Here is a 21,284-nt window from a genome sequence, read left to right as displayed (position 1 = left end):
GGGAAAGACTGCCTCCTGCACCAACTACAGGTCCTGCATTTCCACACATTTTCCTTGTGTCAGCACTGCCACACAAATCCAGCAGAAAAGTACTTATTTTCAGCCAGGGCAGTTCCTAGATCCATCTCTGTGGATAGGTGACATGAGGAGGAAAAGAGAGGAGTAGGTGGCGAGTAACAGGATAAAAAGGAGAAAATCCATTGCAGCCCCATTCTGTACTGATGCCAATTTAAAGTGTAAATGCAGTCACAGAGAACAATACATGGTAATACAATAGTATTTATGATATACAGAGAAATAGTGTCAGGATCTGAACATCAAGTGCACACAGCGAAGAGTTCATTTCAATCACAAGAACTTTATAAACTATAAAACAATTCTGAGTTAAGAATCACAAGCTGCTTCTGAACAGATCACAAAAAAGTGGAGGCAAATAATCCTCTTCCCATTTTAAGACCATTTCTTCCAAAGACTCTGCCTCGAGAAAGACAATCTCCAGTAGCACAAGCATATTTGCAGGAAGCAATCCAATGCACCACACGATGGCAGCAAAGGAACATTTCTTGGGATATTTTTCCAGTGTAAGAGGCTCCGGTAATGCAGATATCTGCTGTCCTGTGTCTCCCTTAGCAGTAAAGGGCACAGATGCAGCACAGATACAGTCTAAGAAGGAGCTGGAAAAAGAATTCATTTTTCTGCCACTCACTGCAATGCAAAGGTTTCTGCTCTCCAGAATGGTGCTCTACAGTCCTGCATCCTCCCTTATCACGAAAGCCCTGACACCAGCACTCAGGGCTAGGCAGTGCTACTTTGGGAATCACAGGGTAACCCCTTCTCTTTTGTAGATCAGTACTGGAAAAGCAGCTTCTCAGATATTTGCATCCACCAGAAAACAACAAAGACAAGGGCAGAAGCTTAAATTTGTTCATGGGTGGAAAGAAGAGAAAGGAACAAACACAGAACAGTGTCACAGTGTTTCGGTAGGTTTATGATTGTTGGAAATGAAGGGATAAAGGAAAGACTTCTCAGTAGCTGACAGTGGCTTGCTTTCTCTTACGTTCTTTGAGCAGAGATGGAAGGGTCATCATAAACCCCTTTGATTTCACACAGTGATACTATCAGACAAGACAACCGAATCTTAAATTACTCAGGGGATGCCATATTACACTGTCTCATGTTACTAACTGCAAGGGTAAAGAAACTTAAGAAACTTCAGCCCTCAGGAGCCAAAGTCTGAAACAGATCCAGCAGTCTCCAGCATTTCTGTCCTGTAACTGGAGAAACAATTTGGCTTTATAGATTGGACAGAGCAAACCTAATTAACAAGACACTCACATTAATGCAGTTTCAGAAGGCTAATAGAAGAGAAATTATTTTTCTGCATCTGTTTTACATAGAGGAGCCAAGGCAAACCCTTATACTGAGATCTTTCTTTGGTCAAAAAAGCATCAGAAGATCTGTCTCAGACTGCAGTATCAGTAGAACACGTTACAAAACAAACTGACAAAATTAATAGTAACAAATCACCCAGGCCAGATGGTATTTGCCCTGGAGTTCAACAGCAACTCAAGGGTGAAACAGTTGAACTATTAAGGCTAAGCATTTAAAATCTGGATTAAAATTGCTTTGGCACCAGAGTAGTGGAAAGTGTCATACATGATACAAATAAATTTTTTTGAAAGGTGATGGGGCTATCCAGGGAACTGTACTCTGGTGAGACGGACACCCAGAATGGCGTAATTGATAGATATCAAAATAACGAATAAACAATAAAGAATTAGTGGACCAATGCTGTATTAGGGAGGAGTTAATGTGATTTGTGTAAAAAGAAGGTAAGTCTCAAAAATCCACAAGGAAACAACAAAAGCATGGGCACAGGCTATATCCCAAAAGGCTTTCAGCAAGGTGTTTGAGAAAAAGCCTTTAAGAAAGCAAAGTTGCCATGGGACAAGGGAGGAAATTCTCTCATGGATAAAGCACTGAAAGTAAAGGGAAGGGATTAATGAACAGCTTACTCAATGAATGTAGTTTGCTGGTGGGTTCCACAAGGATCCGTGCTAGTGCTGGTGCTTTTTAACATATTATAAATTATTTAGAAAAAAGGATGAATAGAATAGTAAAAAAAGTCTCAAAAATATATTAAATTATTTAGGGGAATGAAAATGAAGGGTGACTGCAGGGGGCTCCAGATGGACCACGTGGTACTAGCTGACCAGGAAAAAACCCAAAGGTTAAATTAACTCCTAATAAATGTAAAGTAATGCTCATGAGAAGAGGAGAAATAAAACCAAAACCAATCCCACATAAACCCAACCACCTTCCCAAACCCTAAGTTTTTATACACAGTAATAAACATTGAACTGATAATCATCCATTGTGAGTGAGACATAGGATTTGTAATGGGAAGCTCATGTGGAATATGAAGACAGGGATGCCATCACCAAGTGTGCCCACATCTGATACAGCTGTTGCAGGGCTCTCCTCTCTTGCTATCCCCATGTCACAGATATATATTTGAGTTAAAAAGCACACAGAGAAAGGCAAGAGGATGACAAAATGTATGGAAAGACTCCTGTAAGAGGAGTAACTATGCAGACCAGGACTCTTCAGACTGGAAAAGGCTGGATCAGGAAAGGGAGTGGGGGAGTGTCTGTAACATCATGACTTAACATGGCACAGGTAAATATTCTGCTATGTATAATTTAAGAGTCTGGGGATTGATTGACAGATGAAAGATTAAAAAACAAACAAAAAGAGGTCCTTTCTACCCCAAAAAAATTACTCTGTAGAATTCATCGTGTCTGGCTGCTGCACACAACAAAGTTTACATAAATTTTTAAAAATGCATAAGTTCACAAAAAGGAAACAATCCATGCAGAGCTTTTCCATATGAAGATACCACCTCTGACTTGGAAAACCCCTGAGCTACAAGTCATTAAAAGCAAGGAGATGCACTATGAGCATTTTGCCATGTTCTCATATCCTCTCCCAAGTATCTGCTACTAGTGGTTCTCCAAGACCAATAAGTGGAGTTTTGTTTTTACTGAGCAAGGTTACTCTTATAAAAAAGTCAGATAATTTTCCTAAGAAAAACATGAATTGTAAATTACTATAGATAATATCTAAATAGACAGATTGGCTGTGGCAATAATTTAAATACTGTGCTTATAAAAAACCCTCTATTAAAGTGCTTACAATAATCTACAGCATATAGTAGTCATTCCTGTAACATGCTCCTCACAACATAAATACTTCATCAGTCAGTGTGTGATGTCATCATAATTTGTCCTTGGTCTGGTAAATTTTAAAGCTAGTATCTACTACTCAAAAAGTGTCATACATGAGATTTCTAATATTGAATCAAAAGACCTAGCCAGTTAATTCTGAGTGTGCATTTCACTGTAACAAGTGTGCATAAACAGTATGTTTAACAGTGGTCCTTAGATTTCACTAGGTATCTTTGAACTGTAACCTTGCTACAGCTGTGGCACACATGGGCACGCTTCTGTAGGCACCATCATGAATAGCTGCTCAAGACAGAACTTGCTCTGAAATGTACACTGACATATCTGCTGTTTAAAATATAAAACTGCCGATATTTGTATTTAATTATTTCTCAGTGATAATCTTCAGAACTGCAGAAAGGAGAGCTTTTCAAGCTGAGATTTACCACTTCAGAGTACTAAATACACATTTGAAAGTACTGCAGAAATTCTTAAGCTCCCTGTCTTGCATAAAGCCAGTCAACTGATTTAGTCCTACGACTCAGGAAAGGTCAAGAGGGCAACAGTTGAAAGACTAAGACATGGTAATTTTTTTTGCCCTGTTGCTTTGCATTTGTTTATACATCTGCACTGGGATCAGGTTAATTGAAAGTGCCTATATAGAATGTTAACCTTTTCTGAGTACTTCCAGTGACATTTGATGTGTAATTTTGTGATGTATGCTCTTCATCATTAACAGCCATCAGCTGTTGAACTTAAAGCACTGCTGTGTGCTTTTACTTTTGGGCTCTGATCCTGCAAACATGCAAATACATGACAAAGAAATCTCACTGGACACAGCTGATGAAAAATAATTGCGATGTGACGTTTGTTTTGACCATGTCTCTAAAAGGGCTGAATTAACATTTATAGTGTATGAATTATCTAAGTAAGGCACTTTCCTGTAACACTAACCAATGAAGTAGCAGAAACTGCGAACAGAAAAAATTCCAAACACTGATAAAACAGAACCACATTGCAATCAAAGTAATATCCTAAACAAACAGCCGTAACAACTAATGCCATTTGCACTTGATCTCACTCGGTATCTATTTTATGAGGCAATGAGATCAACAGCCATCACACAAATTGTTCTTTCCACAGAGAACAAACAATCTAGAAAGTAGGCAATGAGGTACACAGGAATAAAGTGATGAACAGGAAAGTAATTACTTAAGACTACAACACAATGTTATTTAAGACTACAAACCAGCTGAGAGGATTATATATACCAGCATGGACTATTACTATACATTCAACTTTTCTTCACAAGAAAACACACTCCCTTAGTAATATTCTACATTGTCTTTACAGATGCACCATTTTTCTTGTAAGTCTTATGCAACTGACAACACATTGATCAAGAGGAAAGATTTACTCTCCTTAGCCGTCAATAACTGCACTCCTATGGCTCTTCAATCATCCCTTCCAATGGCAAACTGGCTGTAAGGTTTCTTTCTATTATGGAGTAATACTTCAGGTGGGAACTAAATGCAGTAATGAGAAATAATTAGTTATATAGCATCTTACAAATGTGACTGTTAGAACAAGTTAAATTGTTTATTGATTTCAGCTTCTTCTTGCCTTCTGCTGACTCTGAACATGGACTAAAACAAACAACTGGAACCCACCAGTCTTGGTACGCTGAAGTTTTGGGGAAATAAAGACTTACAAAAAGCCTTTACACAACAACAAAAAGCAAAGTATTTTTTCACTGCAGTTTAGTGTAAGGAAATCCCAGTAAGAAACTTTTAGATGGAGACTGGCATTGCTAATTACAATTAAACTTCAATCTCTAATTTATGAGCTTTCTGCACATCTCCCACATAATAGCCAGAGAACTTACTATTGAAACCTGATTTTCATACTTAAAGCCAAATGCATTACCTTTCTTTGCATTCATTTGTTCTTGAGGAAATTGCTTCCTCCTTTCCTAAAATGTAATATGTCAAGCTGAATGTGAGAACTAGGATTGGGGGAGGCTTTCAGAAGAAGGAGATGGTCACATTCGTTATAGTCATCTGTCCCTTTACAGGGACTTCTGAAGAGGTTGAAACTCCTTGTACTGGTGAGACTTGCCCAGTGGGCTGTGCTAAGAAGGACTCCCAGTCAGGACCAGGGGTTTGTACAACACAGACACGGTTTTACAGCCAACATGAGTACAAGGAAACATACCTAAAACAGCGAACACAAGTGCAGCTTCACTGAAGTTCCGCAGTGGTGAAAGCCGCTACTTTATGGAAGAAAAAGCCAGGCAAAAGCAAGAAATTGTAAGAGGTTTTTCAACCCACCATAACTTCTTCACAATCTTTTCTTCCTCATTGAGGTATTTCTGCCTTTCTTGTTCCACCAGGTTGCGCTGTCGCTGCACAGGATCTTCAAGCCTCTTCACTGTTTCAATCATTTTGCCATCGATTTCCAGCTCTGCTTTCTTCACCATTGCCCTCAGCATCTCCTGGTTCTGCAGCTGTTTCACAAAAGAAATCAACTTCAATTTTTCCTGCTTGACTGACATCCCTGGCAACAGAATACATTGTAGAGCTCAGAAATAGGTTGGGATATACACAGCCTTACAGCGAGAGTGAGTTTCTACCTTCTTTTTTCCTTCTTTAACTTTCCCTATAAACATTATTTTGGTAGGAAGTGTTGGGGGTGAGAAAAATCTAAATCTGATTAACTTCCAGTGTATATAACTAACTACCAGTTGCAAGCTGATGAAAAAAAGATGTTGGGATCAGTGCATAACTTCTGCAAAGGATTTTGGTGCCTTTGTTCTGCTCAGTCCAGCATGAACCAAGAATTAATCATGCCTCACGAGAATGCCAGAAGCTTGACTCCACTTCTTGCATATCTCGTAAGCTTGTGTGTTGCACTGCCCTTACGTGCCTGGTGGATAATCCCACACATTAATGACAAGGCTGGAACACACTGCTGCTCTCAGAATGGGATTATTCAGTCTCTCAAGTGACAGATTGTGCCATCCAGTGTAATCTGGTGACAGACATGCAGCTCATCTGCAGTACATAACACCTCCTTCATCCACCAAAAAAGAACCCTTTAAAATATACTAATTTTCAGAGAACTGTAAAATTCATACCTTCTTTCTTATCTTAGCCTTAAAGTACCTAAAGCATTTATTTCCTGATTAAGTTTGCAGAGCAAAACACAGCTAAGAAAGCAAACTAGACTGTATGTCCCACACTCTCACAAACCAAACCTATTTAAGTCACTTATACAAATCACAAGATTCAAAGTGATAAGCAGGGCTCCATCTAGTCACAGCTTTGGGGCATAGGTAACATGAACACAACTCTGTTAGCCTAGCAGCCATGTCATACTGAAAGATTTTAAAAAACACCTGGGTCACTTGGGAGACCAAGTTTCAGTTTTAAAAATCGTGATTGAACCACCAGCTATCTTCTGAACATCCAGGCTTAACAGCCAAATTACATTTAACATACAAAGTAAAACCACTGCCTAATAGGAAGAGTCACAAAAAACGTTTACCAACAAGACAGTATAAGGCAAAAAGACTTCAAGTTGATTTAACAGAATTCATGGGAATCAGAGAAAAAAAGCCTTTGCCCAGGTCATTCTTTCCAATCAGTACAGGAATTAGAGGAAAAAACTCAGTTCTGCCTTCCTCACTCTTCAGTCCTTGTGCCTGACTCTGCCTCCTCCAGCGACACAACTGTGATGAGAGGGAGGACAACACTTCACTGAAAGTGCACAGGGGGGGTCTGAGCTGTGTCAAGCAGAAGGTGTTAGCTCAAAACTCAGCTGAAGATAAGTGTTAGCAGTTAGGGGAATAAAATGAAGCTGGAAAACATTTGAAACAGCACAGATTTATAAACATTGTCAGCTGCTTTATACCAGAACGGATTCTTTTGAAGACAGTGCATATGTGTATTTTCCCCCACTACGGGATTAATGTTTGGGTTTGATAAATTAAAACTTCTTACAGCGAGGCCAGGACAGCTATTGGAGACACACATCTCTTTCACTGCCATATTTTCAAGAAGAAAAACATAAATGAATGAACAAATAAGTGAATGAGCATGTAACACTTCTGTCACACAGTTTGTTCACAGCTCTTTAAAAAGTGGAGAAATTTGACACAGGGAAATGACTTGGGAAATGTGAAATAACTGATCCAAGGTCAATGAGAAGGCCAGTAACAGAGTCAGGCTTAAGTCTCAAGTGTCCAGAATTTAAGCCCTGTATGTCCCTCAGCTGGTAACAGTGACTCCCAGTAATACCAAAATTGAGCGTGTGTGTGAGGTTGTGCAATGGCAGATACTTTTTTTTCCTACTATAGGGGTATGTAGGAGATCTGTATTTATTGTAGTGACACCTACAGCTAAGGTGCTTGTCACTTCCATTTATGCAGTGCTTGATCAGTATTAGGAAGTTTCAGTCATAAAAGTTCATCAATTTCTCATAACAAGATTAGGGAATAAAAATACAACTCAGTAGTATTTCAAAATGCTTGTATGTTGAGGACGCCCAAACCTCAGTGTTTGGAGTAAGCTCTTTAAGTCTTGGAAATGACTCATCTTGGTATCAAAGTGATGTTTTTTCCATGTCTATGAAAATCCATGCAACACTTGGCTAGTTCTGGAGAACGTGGGTTTGTTCATGATTGGGGAACAGGGACGGAAGGTGAGAAGAGAGAGGTACGGATGGGTGCAGGGAATGAAGAGAAGGAACCAGGGAACAGAAGTAATTGTGGGCTTAAGGAGGGTGGAGTCACAGCCAGAGGACAACATGAAGCAGGGCAAGCAGGAGCAGAGGGGAAGAGCTATGGGTGAGGAGGAGGCAGCCTCTGGTTACTACAGCACATTTACTCCATGTTCTGGAACCAAACTTGATTCTTGGCTTTCTTCTGCCAGTAGGTATCAGATCTGAGCCTCCCTGGCTAAGTGCACATCCCATTTGTCCCTCAGACCACCTCTACCAGATACTCCATCACCTCAGGTGGAAGATGTTTTATGGATCTGTCAGAGTTATTCTGGTTTCACAGAGCAGAACATTTTGTACTTAGTTTGAAAACAAGGCAAATAAACAATCTCAGACATTCATATTTGAAAAGAAACTTTGTTAAAACAATGTTCAAGTGTCCCAATGGCAATTTCTTGCTAATTTGAGTTAACTGGACTTACAACTCCAAGCAGCGATCAAATAGTAAGAAATTTTAACATGTTTTTTAAGAATTCTAGCAACCTCTCCTACATTCATTACCCTTGGTTCTCACTCCCAGGCTCACCAAACTCTCCAGACACCAGCCTTGTCCCTCTTCTTTGGGTACTGCTCCAGCCATTATTGGTTCAGGAATAATCTGGTAACCAGTTTAGTTCACTTTGAACCAACTATTATCTGTGAGACAGGTAACTGGAAAACCAAGTATCAGTTCATAGTCCTGCTTCTCATTAGGAGACAAGCATGTCCTGTACAGTGGGAGCCTCCCAGGGAGCAGCTTCTGGGCCACCCACCTCCCCACACACTACAGGGCAGAGCCACAAACAGGGACTGACTGCCTGCAGCTCAGGATCTTTGTAGAATCCAGTTATCTGATTCATAAAGTTTGTTACTGTACATATCATACACCATTTATGACGGTATTACAACATTTTCTATCCTTTCTGCAGCATTCATTTCCCTGCAAATAATACACTGACTGAAAGAAAAGCATGCACACAAACACATTCCTAACACTGAACCTTAATCACTTCTAACTGCTTCCTCTTAAAATGTGTTCAATTAAAGAAAGAATAGACAACGAAAATCCAATGTACCAATAAGCTAATTATACATATCATGAAAACATACTCTAAGGCTTAGTACAGGATTGCCACTAAGAGTTCTTACTACCTGGAAGTGCAGAATGAACAACCCCACTGATCTCATCATGGGCTCCAGTCTTACCAACAATAAATGCATCCAGGACACAGACTGGTCTATCTCTGGCAATGAGGAAAATTCCATAGCATCAAGAAATTAGTCTTTCTTGAGTACATCTGAAAATCAGAGCACTTAAAGAAGATGCTAGTGGAGTAGTAAGAAGTGTATCTAACCTCTAGCAACAGCCATGATGCAAATGTCTTTATTATTTCAAGAATCTCTGGTTAAAATCCAACCACAGCCTGAAAGAGTCTTAACTTTTTAGTTGAATCTGGTAAAGTATACATTTTACTGGTGTGTGAATCAATATATCTGGAACAATTGCTGCTGGGTATGTTTTAAAAAGAGGATTTTTAAAACATGGAGCAGAGTTGGACTTGATGATCTTAAAGGTCTTTTCCAACCTAAACAATTCTATTATTCTATTATGTGATTTTGCCAGCACAGACAAAGGCTACATGAATGAATGTCTTTTCCATCATGTGTTTCTCTGATTCTATTAAGCAAATGAGTAATAACTTACAGTGATATAATGAATTGAAAATTGAACCATAGACAGTATTAAATACAGTGTTACGTCCTGTTTCTGTTTCTTAATTATCCTGCCAACTTTTGTGCCTATGCAATCATCTTTTTCAGTTCTTTGGAAGTGCTTCTTTTAGACTGTCACTGTATTAAAAAAATCACACAAACAGGAACAAACTGACTGCCAACCCAGGAGAAACACTGAAAGTGAAAGATATGAAGTACTGTCAAACATATTATGCAAACAACCTGGAAGAACAGAAGAATACTTTTCTCTTTTACTTAGAATTATTTTCCAAAGAACATAGTTCAAAATTTTTTCATTAGAAGTGTGAAATTTCAACACTCTTCCGTATAAAACACTACCTGTTTCACTTGCTGCCCTACAAACTGTTAGCTCTTTCTCAAAATCATTCCACCCATTCAGAAAAGCCATGAAAAAACCTCACTCTCATGAATGTAATTTATATACAATATACCAAAGTTTCCCCTGAGCTACGGTTCTTCCATCCAACTATCACAAATTTGCCTACCTCCTACTGGCACAATGCACCAAATTTGCTGACATTTCTGAAATAAGGGGAGCAAGCCAGAGTTAATGAGCACACTTGGGATATGTCCTTTTTGCCTTCTCAAGACTTCTTTGGCAGCACTGATTTGCGCAGATGGTACAAGTTTCTTCACTCTCATGTGCCATAATGCTGTATCTGATTAAAAGCAAGGTTACTGCCCTGGGCAGGGCTGTGGAGACAAGGTGCAGCTGGGGAAATGCCACCTCCTTGGTGAGCAGGCCCTGTGAGAATGGCACACTTGCTGCCTCCAGCACAGCGCTGCAACCCTCATCCCACTTAGTGAGGCCACTGCTAAGCACAGCTGGTGGCCAGACCACAGGTGTTTGCCAGGAGCTGTGTTTGGCACATGAGGTTACAGAAGCACAGAGGGGCTGCAGTGGTTTGTGGCACAAATGTGGAAGAATACACACTTATACACAATGTGCCAGGGCAGAGATCCCAAGCCAGAGTAATAAAATTAGGTGGGGACCGTGATGATCAGCATGTAGGCAGCACTGCTGGGAACAGCTTCTGAAAGATAAACTTACTATAGGAACATAATCATCCTCAACTGATAATGTAAATAGATGGGTGCTGTATCACAGACAGAGGTCACCTGGCTGACACAACTATTTGCTTGTCCTGTGACTAGTTCTTAATTCATTTTTCTTTAGTTAAGGTAGTGAAGGCAAAATGTGCTTGGAATTCTGATCTCTATTATCATTATTCTGTTCTAAAATTAATCAGCAAATCAAAGGAGATTGACATAGGAACATTCTCATATTCAAAACTACCCTGGTTGGAACAGCAGTAGCTGCAGCCCTGCAATACCAAACACGTGATGTCACTTTCCAGGCAAGGAGGACTGACAGGGTATTGAAGTTTCTGCTGCTGTCCACTTTGTCTTACAAGAAATGGCTTTACCTTCCTTTACATCTTCTGAGACAATGCACAGTGCTCTTCAGTTTCCAATTATGTGAAGGGCTGAAGACCTGTACAGCTGCATATGCTTATTTTCACAGTGTCTGAAATGAGTGGCATATATTTACATTTGCAGCACGACAGTATGTGTCAACAGAACATTTTGGTTAACTCTTCGTGTTCTTATTTTTTCTTGCAGGTTTTGAGGTGTTGATGTGTGTTAGGAAGGTACTGGTAAAATGTGAATCTAAGTTGGATGAAACAAATCTTTGCAGCAACTTCTGAAATATCTTTTTTCATTGCTGCTCAAGTTGGCTGTTCTTCTGCATTCTGTAAATACAGGACTCAGACTCTGGCTTAATGCATATCTACTGATCCTCAGCTACATTTGGGTTTCCTGACAACAAAGTCGTTTATTCAGGAACTTAAAAACTGTCTCAGCTGTAAACAGTACGGAGCAGGAACATGGCTCTTCCAACATGTTTATACAACACATAGCATAGAAGGGTCCAAACTGCAATCACAGACTTGGCATTTTTGTAATATAAATACTTCTTAACATCTAGAGTCATCAAAGCAAGCTAGAAATGAAGTTATTTCTCAATATCTGAGCTGCAGTAGTTATACTGAGCTAATTTTCATACCTCTACAACTATGCAAGAGTGAAATATGTTTTTAAATCTGTAATACTTGGGTCTTCCCTTTGCTAGAACTCTGCTACTGAGAATCACTCACATACAAAAAGTAAAAGAGAGGACAGATGGACGGAAGGAAAGCAGGCAGGCATTTGCTGACAGCCCACTTTCCCAGCATTCCCCAGATAGGTATACCTGTAGCTGCTTCATCTGATGCAGCTGCAGCCGCAGATCCGACACGTTGCGTTTCATACTGTGCAGGCTGACTTGCATTGATGGGGCTCCAGCAGGGTGATGGATGGCAGCTGACTCCACAGTTGCCAGTGCGTTCTTTCCCCCAGATACGTTAGCAGCGCCTGCAATAAGCAGCAGCACAGGTTGAGCTCAGCAGCAGGGAATGTGCACGCACGATCCTTCCTCTGCCCACCGAATCCACACACCCTTCACACAGACAGACAAGAAAATAAAATTACAGGTGCCAATGCTCAGTATTAACAGTGCACCGCCACCTCCTCATCCAACATATTTTGAGGGAAGACTGTACAATATCAGAGTGTATCTGTGCTGGAACCTCAGCCGTATCAGAGCGCTGCAGTACCACAAGACATCTTCATATAACACGTAGTGGAGATGGGATAATAAGCTATAACTGCAGAGTACACAAAACAGCAGCAAATCAAATTGGTGCTGAAGGTAGCTCCAGGATTGTTCTTCCAGGAGCCACATGAGATCAGGCTGATGCAAATTCATAGGACTCCTGAACTCCATGTTCACTGGTTAACTATCACTGGAGAGAGATTCAGTCAAACTGCCATGTTTGGGCTAAACGTTTCTATAGAGAATCTTGCTTTGCTGCTGAAAGTACAATTGTGTTATTTCTATCAGGTGTCTCCAACAGCTACTGTATAAAGCCAGGAGAAGAGAAGTGAAATGAGAGAACTGCTTTCCAGCCATGTTGCATCCAGCCACTCCCCCTTAGTCTGTTGTTTATTCAGGACTGTATTTACAGTGGAATACAGCACAACACAAGGAAGTGAGCTGAGCCACATCCCGAGAATAACCATCAGCATCCTCACAAGATTTTGTCAAATAATGCTGTTCCTCTACACAGCATAATATCGAGCTTGTTCTTTTAATCTCAAGTATCTGGGAAGAAGCTTTATTTACAGAGCACAAGTGAATTCCAACTCATCAGCTAATAGTCACGTTACAGCTTCTGGCAATTTGCACTTACACACCCATATTCTTCAAATTCTTTTTACTGTGTCCCTTCACCTCCCCACCGCCAACAGGCAAAATGACAGACTGTCAGTAGGACACACTTCATTTTCTAAGTCCAGCACTGTGTAGCCCTGCATACTCATCTGATCACAGTGCCAGATCCACCTTGTCCCTCAGGCTCAGATGGCTGCCACTCCCTGAACTATTGCATTATATCATGACCCACTTCATTTTTTTCCTGCTTTATGAATAAAACAAAAAATCTAAGTAAATAGAAAATAACTCATGAATGGAATTGCACCGGGACTTTGGTTACCATTTGTCCGCACAAGGACATATTCTATCAAGATCAGTGAAGTCAAGCAGAAGCCAGTGTTGCAAGCTGTTCTTTGCCTGTTGAAGGTAAACTTTCAGTGCACCAAAGGGCATGACACATTTTTATGTCTGGAATGAGTATGAACCCAAGAGTGGTAAATTTTATCCCCGCCCTCTCACCCCTAGTAGTCTTTTCAATCAGTAAAGTATCCAAATGTGCCCGAGTGAGTACAGCTCAGCATAATAAGAAGTAGGTCTTTTGCCAACAGGTGTCGATACCTCAAACATAGACTTTGAAAAATATATCTGGAGGATGGAAATTACACCAGACTATTTTTATTTAAAAATATGCTAAAAGGTTTCTGAAGAATCACATTTCTTGCTTTACCTACACTTGCAATTCCTGTCAGTAAAAGCACAGGCACCTCTGGCTGAACCTGTGCTATGTACAATGAGACACGCTCAAACAAAAAGCTGTTCTAGCCCAGCACTGGCCATTGTAATGCTATACTTTACCTAAATGTGCTCCAGCTAGATCTGCTCGGTGCTTCAACAACGGCACTTTTCATTTCACTGCTGAGCAAGCTGCTGCACTTTTTTGCTATACTCCTGTATGATTCAATGCTCTCTTGACTTTCAAAGAGCTGCTTAACAGAAAGCAACACTCAAGAAATAAACAGTCCTTGTTCACTGTCATTCTGTACCCACTCCATGCATCAGCCTAAATATTACTTATCTGTCTACAGATACATTGCAGTTTTTCCTACAGTCAAGCATCTATTTCCCTCCCACAGCCACTATTTTTTGCATTTTTTTTAAGAAAAGGGTATTTAGTTCATAAACCCTACAAACAGAAACCACCAGAGAGTCTGAAAAAATGTGGATAAGCCTCCAAGAGTTCTGATCCTCAGCCACACAAATCTGGACTATTTTTGAAAGCACATCTACCTTTCTGCTATTCTTTGCCTCAAGCAAAAGCTCCAAAACCTCAACCCCCAACCCTGTGATGATGCAGCCAAGGCATGAATCAGTCCCCACCAGGCTCTCCCCCTATGCTGGACCCCAGTCAATTCACATATTTTCTCAGGAAGGGGTGCCTGCTTTCCTTTCAGTGTAGATGGACTGTGATCGGCTTCTGTAAACAATAAATGTCTCTGACTCCCTGCAAAGCAGCTCCCCTCCTCCTCCGCTGCCTCGGCCACCTCCTCTCCCCATTAGGCTCTCTCAGTGGCCACAGTGTCCCTGCTGCAGAGCGTGCAAAGAGCCTAGGAAGCACAACGTGAGGCTCCCAAGGGTGTGGAACACAACCACAGACACTGAGTGAAGTAAGGATCAGCAACTGATTTCTCAGAGATACGTATTTTCATCAAAAAGGAATAAAAGGGCAGCTGAATGAGGGGCTGCTTCCTCTGGGGAGTATAGCTTGCTTTTGGAAATAGTCCCAGGCTGTAGCTTTGCAACTAAATGTACGTCCAGATGGACTGAAGGGAAAGAAACAGCATTGGCTCTCAGCTTTATAAATAAACCCTTGCTGGAGCTAGGTACGGGAGTCTGAATGCAAAACCCCTCATAATTCCCTAATACTCTGGGCAAAAAACAAATGTTAACTTCTTTTACAAAGGCTAATGAACTAAGCTGCCATTTTTAAAATACAAAGATAACTGATGTGCAGAAAGGGGAAAGGTTTGCTATTGCCCAGGCTCAGGAAGGTAAGGAACACAACTTCCACTCCCTGACACTTGACCTTTGCTATGGTTGCGAAGACACTGCTCTCCTTTCAGATTTTGTTTTTCTTTCTAAAATGCTAAGATTTTTATTTTGAAGCAGACTAGGAAAAAGGCTCTCAGAAGACACCCAACAATGTTTCTTAACAAATTACTCATCTTATTAAAGAGCCATGACATTTTCAAGCATCATTTGAGGAGACTCATGACAGTTACTCAGTTCTCTTACCATCCTGTTAGAATCCACTAAACAAACAGACAAATGCAACATTAAGGTTGCAATTCCATCATTAACAAGCTGTTATGGCCAGGCACTAAAACACCCTTAAAGGAATAGAATATGTTTATTTATCAGGATATCTATATATCTGTATATCTATATATCTATATGTATTAGTGTGCAACTTCACCTCATTGATCCAGAATGAATTCAGAATCATGTTTGACCTGCAAATGCTGACAGAGTTCAAAGCCCAGTGTGATCTATCTTTGAATCTGAGATAAGGAAGCACATATGGACAATGTTTTTAATGCACAAATCATCACAGCAAGAGTCATGCATATGAAAAAGGCACAAAGATATGCACAGATGACAAGACAGTTCACAAAGAGTGAGGAATCAAACCTGAGCACTACAGGTGTATTACTTCTCCCTGCTGCCATCTCCCTCCCTTGGTTTGTACTGGTGGTAGTGCAGAAAGACTCCTCGATGCTTTTTCAGGAAATTTCCTCTTCCAACAAGGCAGCAACTAGCAAAGAACTATTGCTTTTTTGGTAACCCATGATACAATTAATCTCAATTTAATCAATGAATCCAGGATTTAATCTTTCAGTCTCAACACTTGATGAACAAAATATGACAGAAAAGAGAGTAGGTGAGCATTTCTCAGAATATTTGTTAGTAATCTCAAGGATACTCTTCTTAGTATAGTTTGGTTTTATGGTTGCATGTTGTTCCTAAGTGAAGAGTTCTTTGATGCCATTCACTTTTGATGAACTGAAGAAGGATATGGGATTTCTCCTAACATCAGTAGAAGAGACATAGCCAGTGCGTGGAAGGTTACTGTTCTTTGAAACCACCCCCATGAAAGAACTGAGCCTAGAGCAATGTAACATAAGAAATGCAGACAAGCATGATAGTATTTCCCCAGTGAAAAGGCATTTTTATTTAAACTCTTTAATCTGTGAGGCTAAAGAATCTACCACAAAGCAAAGACATGTTAAATGCGACAATTTGGTTTATATGAAATACCAGAGCATTCACAATCTAGCTATATAGAGTTAACTAGGACTTAGAAAATTTGGGTTCTTTCCGTTCCCAAGTGAGCTAGTTCTCCATTTTTTGCATGAAAGTCTCCTATCACTGGAACACATACTGTAAAATACAATGTTGGTTCAACATTGATGAGCCAATTTTATCTTGCACAGATGTTTTATTGTTCAGGACGGAAAGCAATTCACATTTCTGCTTACCAGTGCTCTAGAAAGGACTGCTCAATCAACATTTTATACCACTTTTTCTTTCAAATAGACTTTGAAATTGCTAAAACTGGTATCTTAGTGCACAGTTGTCAAGTGAAACTGTATGCTAAGAGAGCCAACTGCCTAAATGGCTATACTTAATAAGGATTGGGGTGAATTGAAGAACAAAACAGCAATAGGCAAAAGCGTTTCTAGATGCTGCTGGCACATTTAAACCCAAGCATATTTACAAAAAGGAGAAACATTCTGTAGCATGTTCTGGCAGATCGTCTAATTTTCAAGTAAGCAGAGACTCCATTGACTTATTAGAACCTGTTACGTGCAATTTCAAAAGCAGGTGCAAAAGTAAAATATTCTGTTATACAGAACTCTATATACTCTATTATACAGCAGTCTTTAATAATGGCTGATGTGGGTTACAACACTGTAGCATATTGGGGTCAGCACTGCACCTTGTTTCCCTTACTTGCTACAGTTTAATTGTGTGGTTGAGTCATGCTGGAAGGACAGGATTTAGGGATGCCAATACCAGAGGTAGTTACAACTATACTTTATCGCACTGATAGAGATCCTTGCAGACAGCTGCCTGCATGGCTGGCTCCACTGTCTGAGCCCCGTCTCCCAAGTGATCAGAAAGGCATCGACTGCACAACCTGCATGCTGGTATCCTTACTCATATGCTGGATATGGGCTGGACTGTCAATGCTTCTGACAGTCCGTGACAGATCTGGTCTTTTGACAGTAAATTACACATCCACCCACCCCATCCCTACCATGCTTGGACATGCAGATGTTACTTGTAATTTTGCCATTTCAGGGACATATGTTCAGTCATGTGACAAGGTAGTGAGGAGCCTTTGGGAACAACAGTGTCAGGAAGTGGCTGGTGGTCAGATGAACCATGCTGTTCTGGTGGGCTGAGCATGACTTCCACACCAAGGAATCCCCCACCTTTGCTTTGTATAGGGCTGTTTTCCCAATTAATATTATTTAATTTCTCATTTAATTGAGAGTAAACTCATATGCACACACAAATCACTGAATAATTTAGGTTGAAGGGGACTTCTGAAGGTCATCTGGTCCAAACTCCCACTCAAAGCAGGGCCCACTAAGATCAGGATCTCCAAGTCAGCACTCTCCACAAAGTACTTATATGAATCAGTCCAAACCCAGGGAGAGCGGAAGAGCCGAACAGGCAATACAAAACAGGGCGACTCATGTGCAGATTTTGATGGTTTCATAGGTGCTTTGCATAAGATGAGGCCAGTGCAAGTGGGAAATACCATAAATTCTCAGTGTATAGTGACAGTGAGAAAATGAAAATGTAAGACCATTTTGCAGCTGTTTTGAAACATGATGAACTTTTCAGTAAGTTGTCTGAAACTGATAAATTACAACTTATTTCCTCACAGCCTGAAGTATTGCTCTCCCCATCCAGGGGCCAGCAGGAAGGTAAGATTTGGAAGGGGACCAGAGAGTAGCTTGGGAGCAAAGCTCCAGCACCAGCACTTTAGCTCGCTTGCTCTTGCATATGCTTGATAAGTTTCCAGGTCTGGTTTGATTTCTGCCAGTTAGGATGACATATCACAATTCTAGATAAACAGGAATCCTGAACGTGAACTAACAGCTCCAACAGAAAGGCCAGTTAAGAGCATAATAGATTTGCTAATAAATGCGTGTGGTTTACTACCTGCCGGAGCACAGACCTCCCTGTGGGAACAGCATTACCAGGAAGTAGGGAACTGCCTTTATTTGCATTCAGAGCATAATGTATATAAACAGACGCACACCCTGCAGACACCTCCAGCAGCAGCTTATACACAAAGAGCTCAAATCACATGGAGATCTTCTTTCCCAGCAGCCTTAACTCCATCTTTTAAACACTTAACAGCTCTCCAAGTGGGAAATTAAAATAAGACCAGCTCTTATTGGCTTCATAATTGATGCTTGCTCAGAACAGTTTAGGCACATGTTAATAATTAGTAACAGATCAATACAGCTTAATTAGGGAAAGCGCTATCTTGCTGACTGCTAAATTCCTTAGCGTCATTACATCCATAGCATCCTACTGACAGAGGAACCTTAGAGAAAAGTTCATGTGGCCAGAATAGGAATGAAATATTTAGCCTTCTACAGCAATTTGGATACATCTGGGGTTAGTGACAGATATTTACTATAGACAGGGCGAGTCACTGGAAAATTCACCATACACAGAGACTCTGTATCTCATTTAAACCATTCAGTACAGGTGTGGAATTCATTCCAAAGACCATCTCAACCTGTTAGAAATTTCTATCTTAATAAAGATGTGATCAACTCCCATATCCTGAACTTAAACTTCAGTTCTGACAGTACAACTATGGGATTTAAGTAAATTTGACATTTCCATAAGTTGGGATAGTAGTAATGTTAGAGCTATCCATATACCTGAATAATTTGTAAATTAAAAGTGAATGATCTTACCTGCAGTGTCAATGCTGCTCTTGCTGGACACAGTTTTCAACGTCATCTTCTCACTAAGTAATAAAAAGAAAAATATAATTTTACCATGCTAACAATAAAACTGTAGTGAAGTTTATAATCAGCAAATTAAATGGCCTTGTCTAGCATATATATCTTTAATATAAATCACCAGTAGCTTCTCAGTTGTCTTTTTTTAAAATCAGCTTTTAATGCAAGTTAAGTAAGGAATGGAGTATAAGCAGCATAAAGCACAGAGATGTAGCTACATTAATTCTTTTTAACACAAGAGTAATGCAGTTAATCTCCATGTATCATTTGGCATATTCCTCCTCTCTGCCTAGCATTCGCATGGGGATGATAAAGATACTTAAAAATGATTGAGCATTCAGGGTTTTTTTACTATTACAATCAAATAGTATTTTTGTTGATTGATTACTAAAATCATTACAGAGAAACAGATTTAATGAATTCTTTTTTTACCTAGAAGCATCTTTGCTATTACTTGTATTTGGCCCTTTAAAAAGCGCAGACTGAACAAGACCAGTTAAACTGGCAATCTGTTTCTCCATGGCTTGTATCCTCTCTCTGTAAGACAAGAGAACCGTTTGTTAAAGCCAGATATATTTGCTTTCGGACTTGTTTTTCTAGTTGAATGATTACCACAGGATTGGAAAGACACTGCAGAGTTTGCGCAAAGGCTCACGGGTACCGGTTTGCATAAACCTTGTTGCAGCAGCTTACCGCATCTTGGTTTGGACAGCTTTTGCACAGTAACAGACAACAAAAAAAAGACATTTGCTTGGTTAAAAAAGAACAAAACAAGCAATCACCCAGATAATAAACGTCTAATGATCTCACAAGACAGGCACCTAAAACAACCAGTTAGTAACTCGTGAAACTAGTGAAAATAAGATTTTTCAGCATTACATATATTTTATCTTCTGCCTACATTGGGCAAGTATAGTGCCTGTATATAAGGTTTCAGGATTAAAGACTTCACGCTTCTTTTTGTTACTGTTATTACTTTCCCCAAACCCAGGACTTCTGTCTGAGAAGCATTTAATCTGCCCAAGATGACTACTTCCCCGCACAAAACCTTTGCACATGACATTGCAACTGTCTGCTTTGGGAAGGACAGCAACGTGACAGACAGGCACAGGACAACAAATGCAGACTGTACAGCAACATCATCTTAAAACAGATTTATTTTCTTGCACGTATCCTGAGAAATTCCTAAAAAGCGTTAGAAAAGATATGAAGATGAACCGAAATAGGTTTGCTTAGTATTTTCCATAGGCACCAAAGGCCACTAAGCAACAATTACTTTTTTGGATAGATAGTCTAACATTGGAGTGCTTATCTGTTCACATAAATGCATATATTAGTCAGGTACCATGTTACTTCCTCGGTGAGCTCCAAAACAGCCTTTTGCTCACACAGGTGTCTACTTTTACATGCCCATATGTCAATGACACATCACAACATAGACACGCATCAATACCGGATCTCAGACAGGACCTTCTGAAAATGCGTCCCTATATACCAGCAGTTAAGTGACTGGGAAAACACAGAAAAGCAAATGCTAACAGTGGGGTGTGATTTTGGAAGATGACTGGGAACAAAACTTCTCAAAAAGCAAGCGACTAAGACCAGCAACCACAAATGATGAAAGAAAATGGGACAAACACACAGCCCCAGACTCAGCCTGCTTCAGGGCCCCCCATCACCACTGCAGCATCCTGGGCACGTGGGAGCAGCCGTGCTCTGGCCTCTCCCAGCTCCATTTGCCATTTAATGGCCAAACCAATAATGCCAATCAATAAGGGCCACAGAAACTCAAGTGTAGGTATCAATACAGGTGAAAGCAAGGTGACGGGATAGGAAGTGAGTAACCAGCCCATCTTGTAGACAGCCAGATTATCCAGACTAATAATTTCATTCACTTTCAGCAAATGAAACAGAGGTTTGCTGGGATAGCATGCAGATACCATAGCCAGGAGAGACTCCAAGACATCCAGGCATTGAGAAAACAGGGCAGCAAAACAAGTAATGAGATGCTAACAGACACAAGGAGGGAAGAAAAGAGTGCTCAGTCAGTCCTCAGCCAGCAGACATGTTCTTACTGCGATTTAATACAGTGTGCGCATCTTACTTTTCTGTCTTCATGTTGAAAGGTATTTTGAATGGTGATGAGAAAACTGGTGAATCTGACCTAACTCATTTCAAACCAAGACACACGTTACAGAATTTCCACTATTATAAGTTTAAAATAAGAAACTGGTT

The 21,284-nt window shown here is 40.2% G+C and overlaps 1 protein-coding gene across 3 annotated transcripts in view; it reads right to left on the bottom strand.

Moving 5' to 3' along the window:
- Positions 1-21,284, bottom strand: part of KIAA1217 (KIAA1217 ortholog) — a 92,390-nt gene that overhangs the window by 19,941 nt on the left and 51,165 nt on the right. For 2 of the 3 annotated variants that reach the window (XM_010190430.1, XM_010190431.1), the window contains exons 2-4: positions 19,002-19,054; positions 11,992-12,152; positions 5,555-5,730 (exon numbers count right to left, since the gene is read on the bottom strand). In XM_010190430.1, coding sequence (XP_010188732.1) covers positions 5,555-5,730; positions 11,992-12,152; positions 19,002-19,054 — 390 coding nt within the window. Of the gene's footprint in view, positions 1-5,554; positions 5,731-11,991; positions 12,153-19,001; positions 19,055-19,481; positions 19,587-21,284 lie in introns of all 3 variants that reach the window. The other variant, XM_010190429.1, reaches the window with a different exon arrangement.

Source organism: Mesitornis unicolor, unplaced genomic scaffold, assembly GCF_000695765.1.
Source record: "Mesitornis unicolor isolate BGI_N332 unplaced genomic scaffold, ASM69576v1 scaffold10238, whole genome shotgun sequence".
Lineage (NCBI taxonomy): Eukaryota > Metazoa > Chordata > Aves > Mesitornithiformes > Mesitornithidae > Mesitornis > Mesitornis unicolor.
This window is presented reverse-complemented; position numbering and strand designations above follow the sequence as displayed.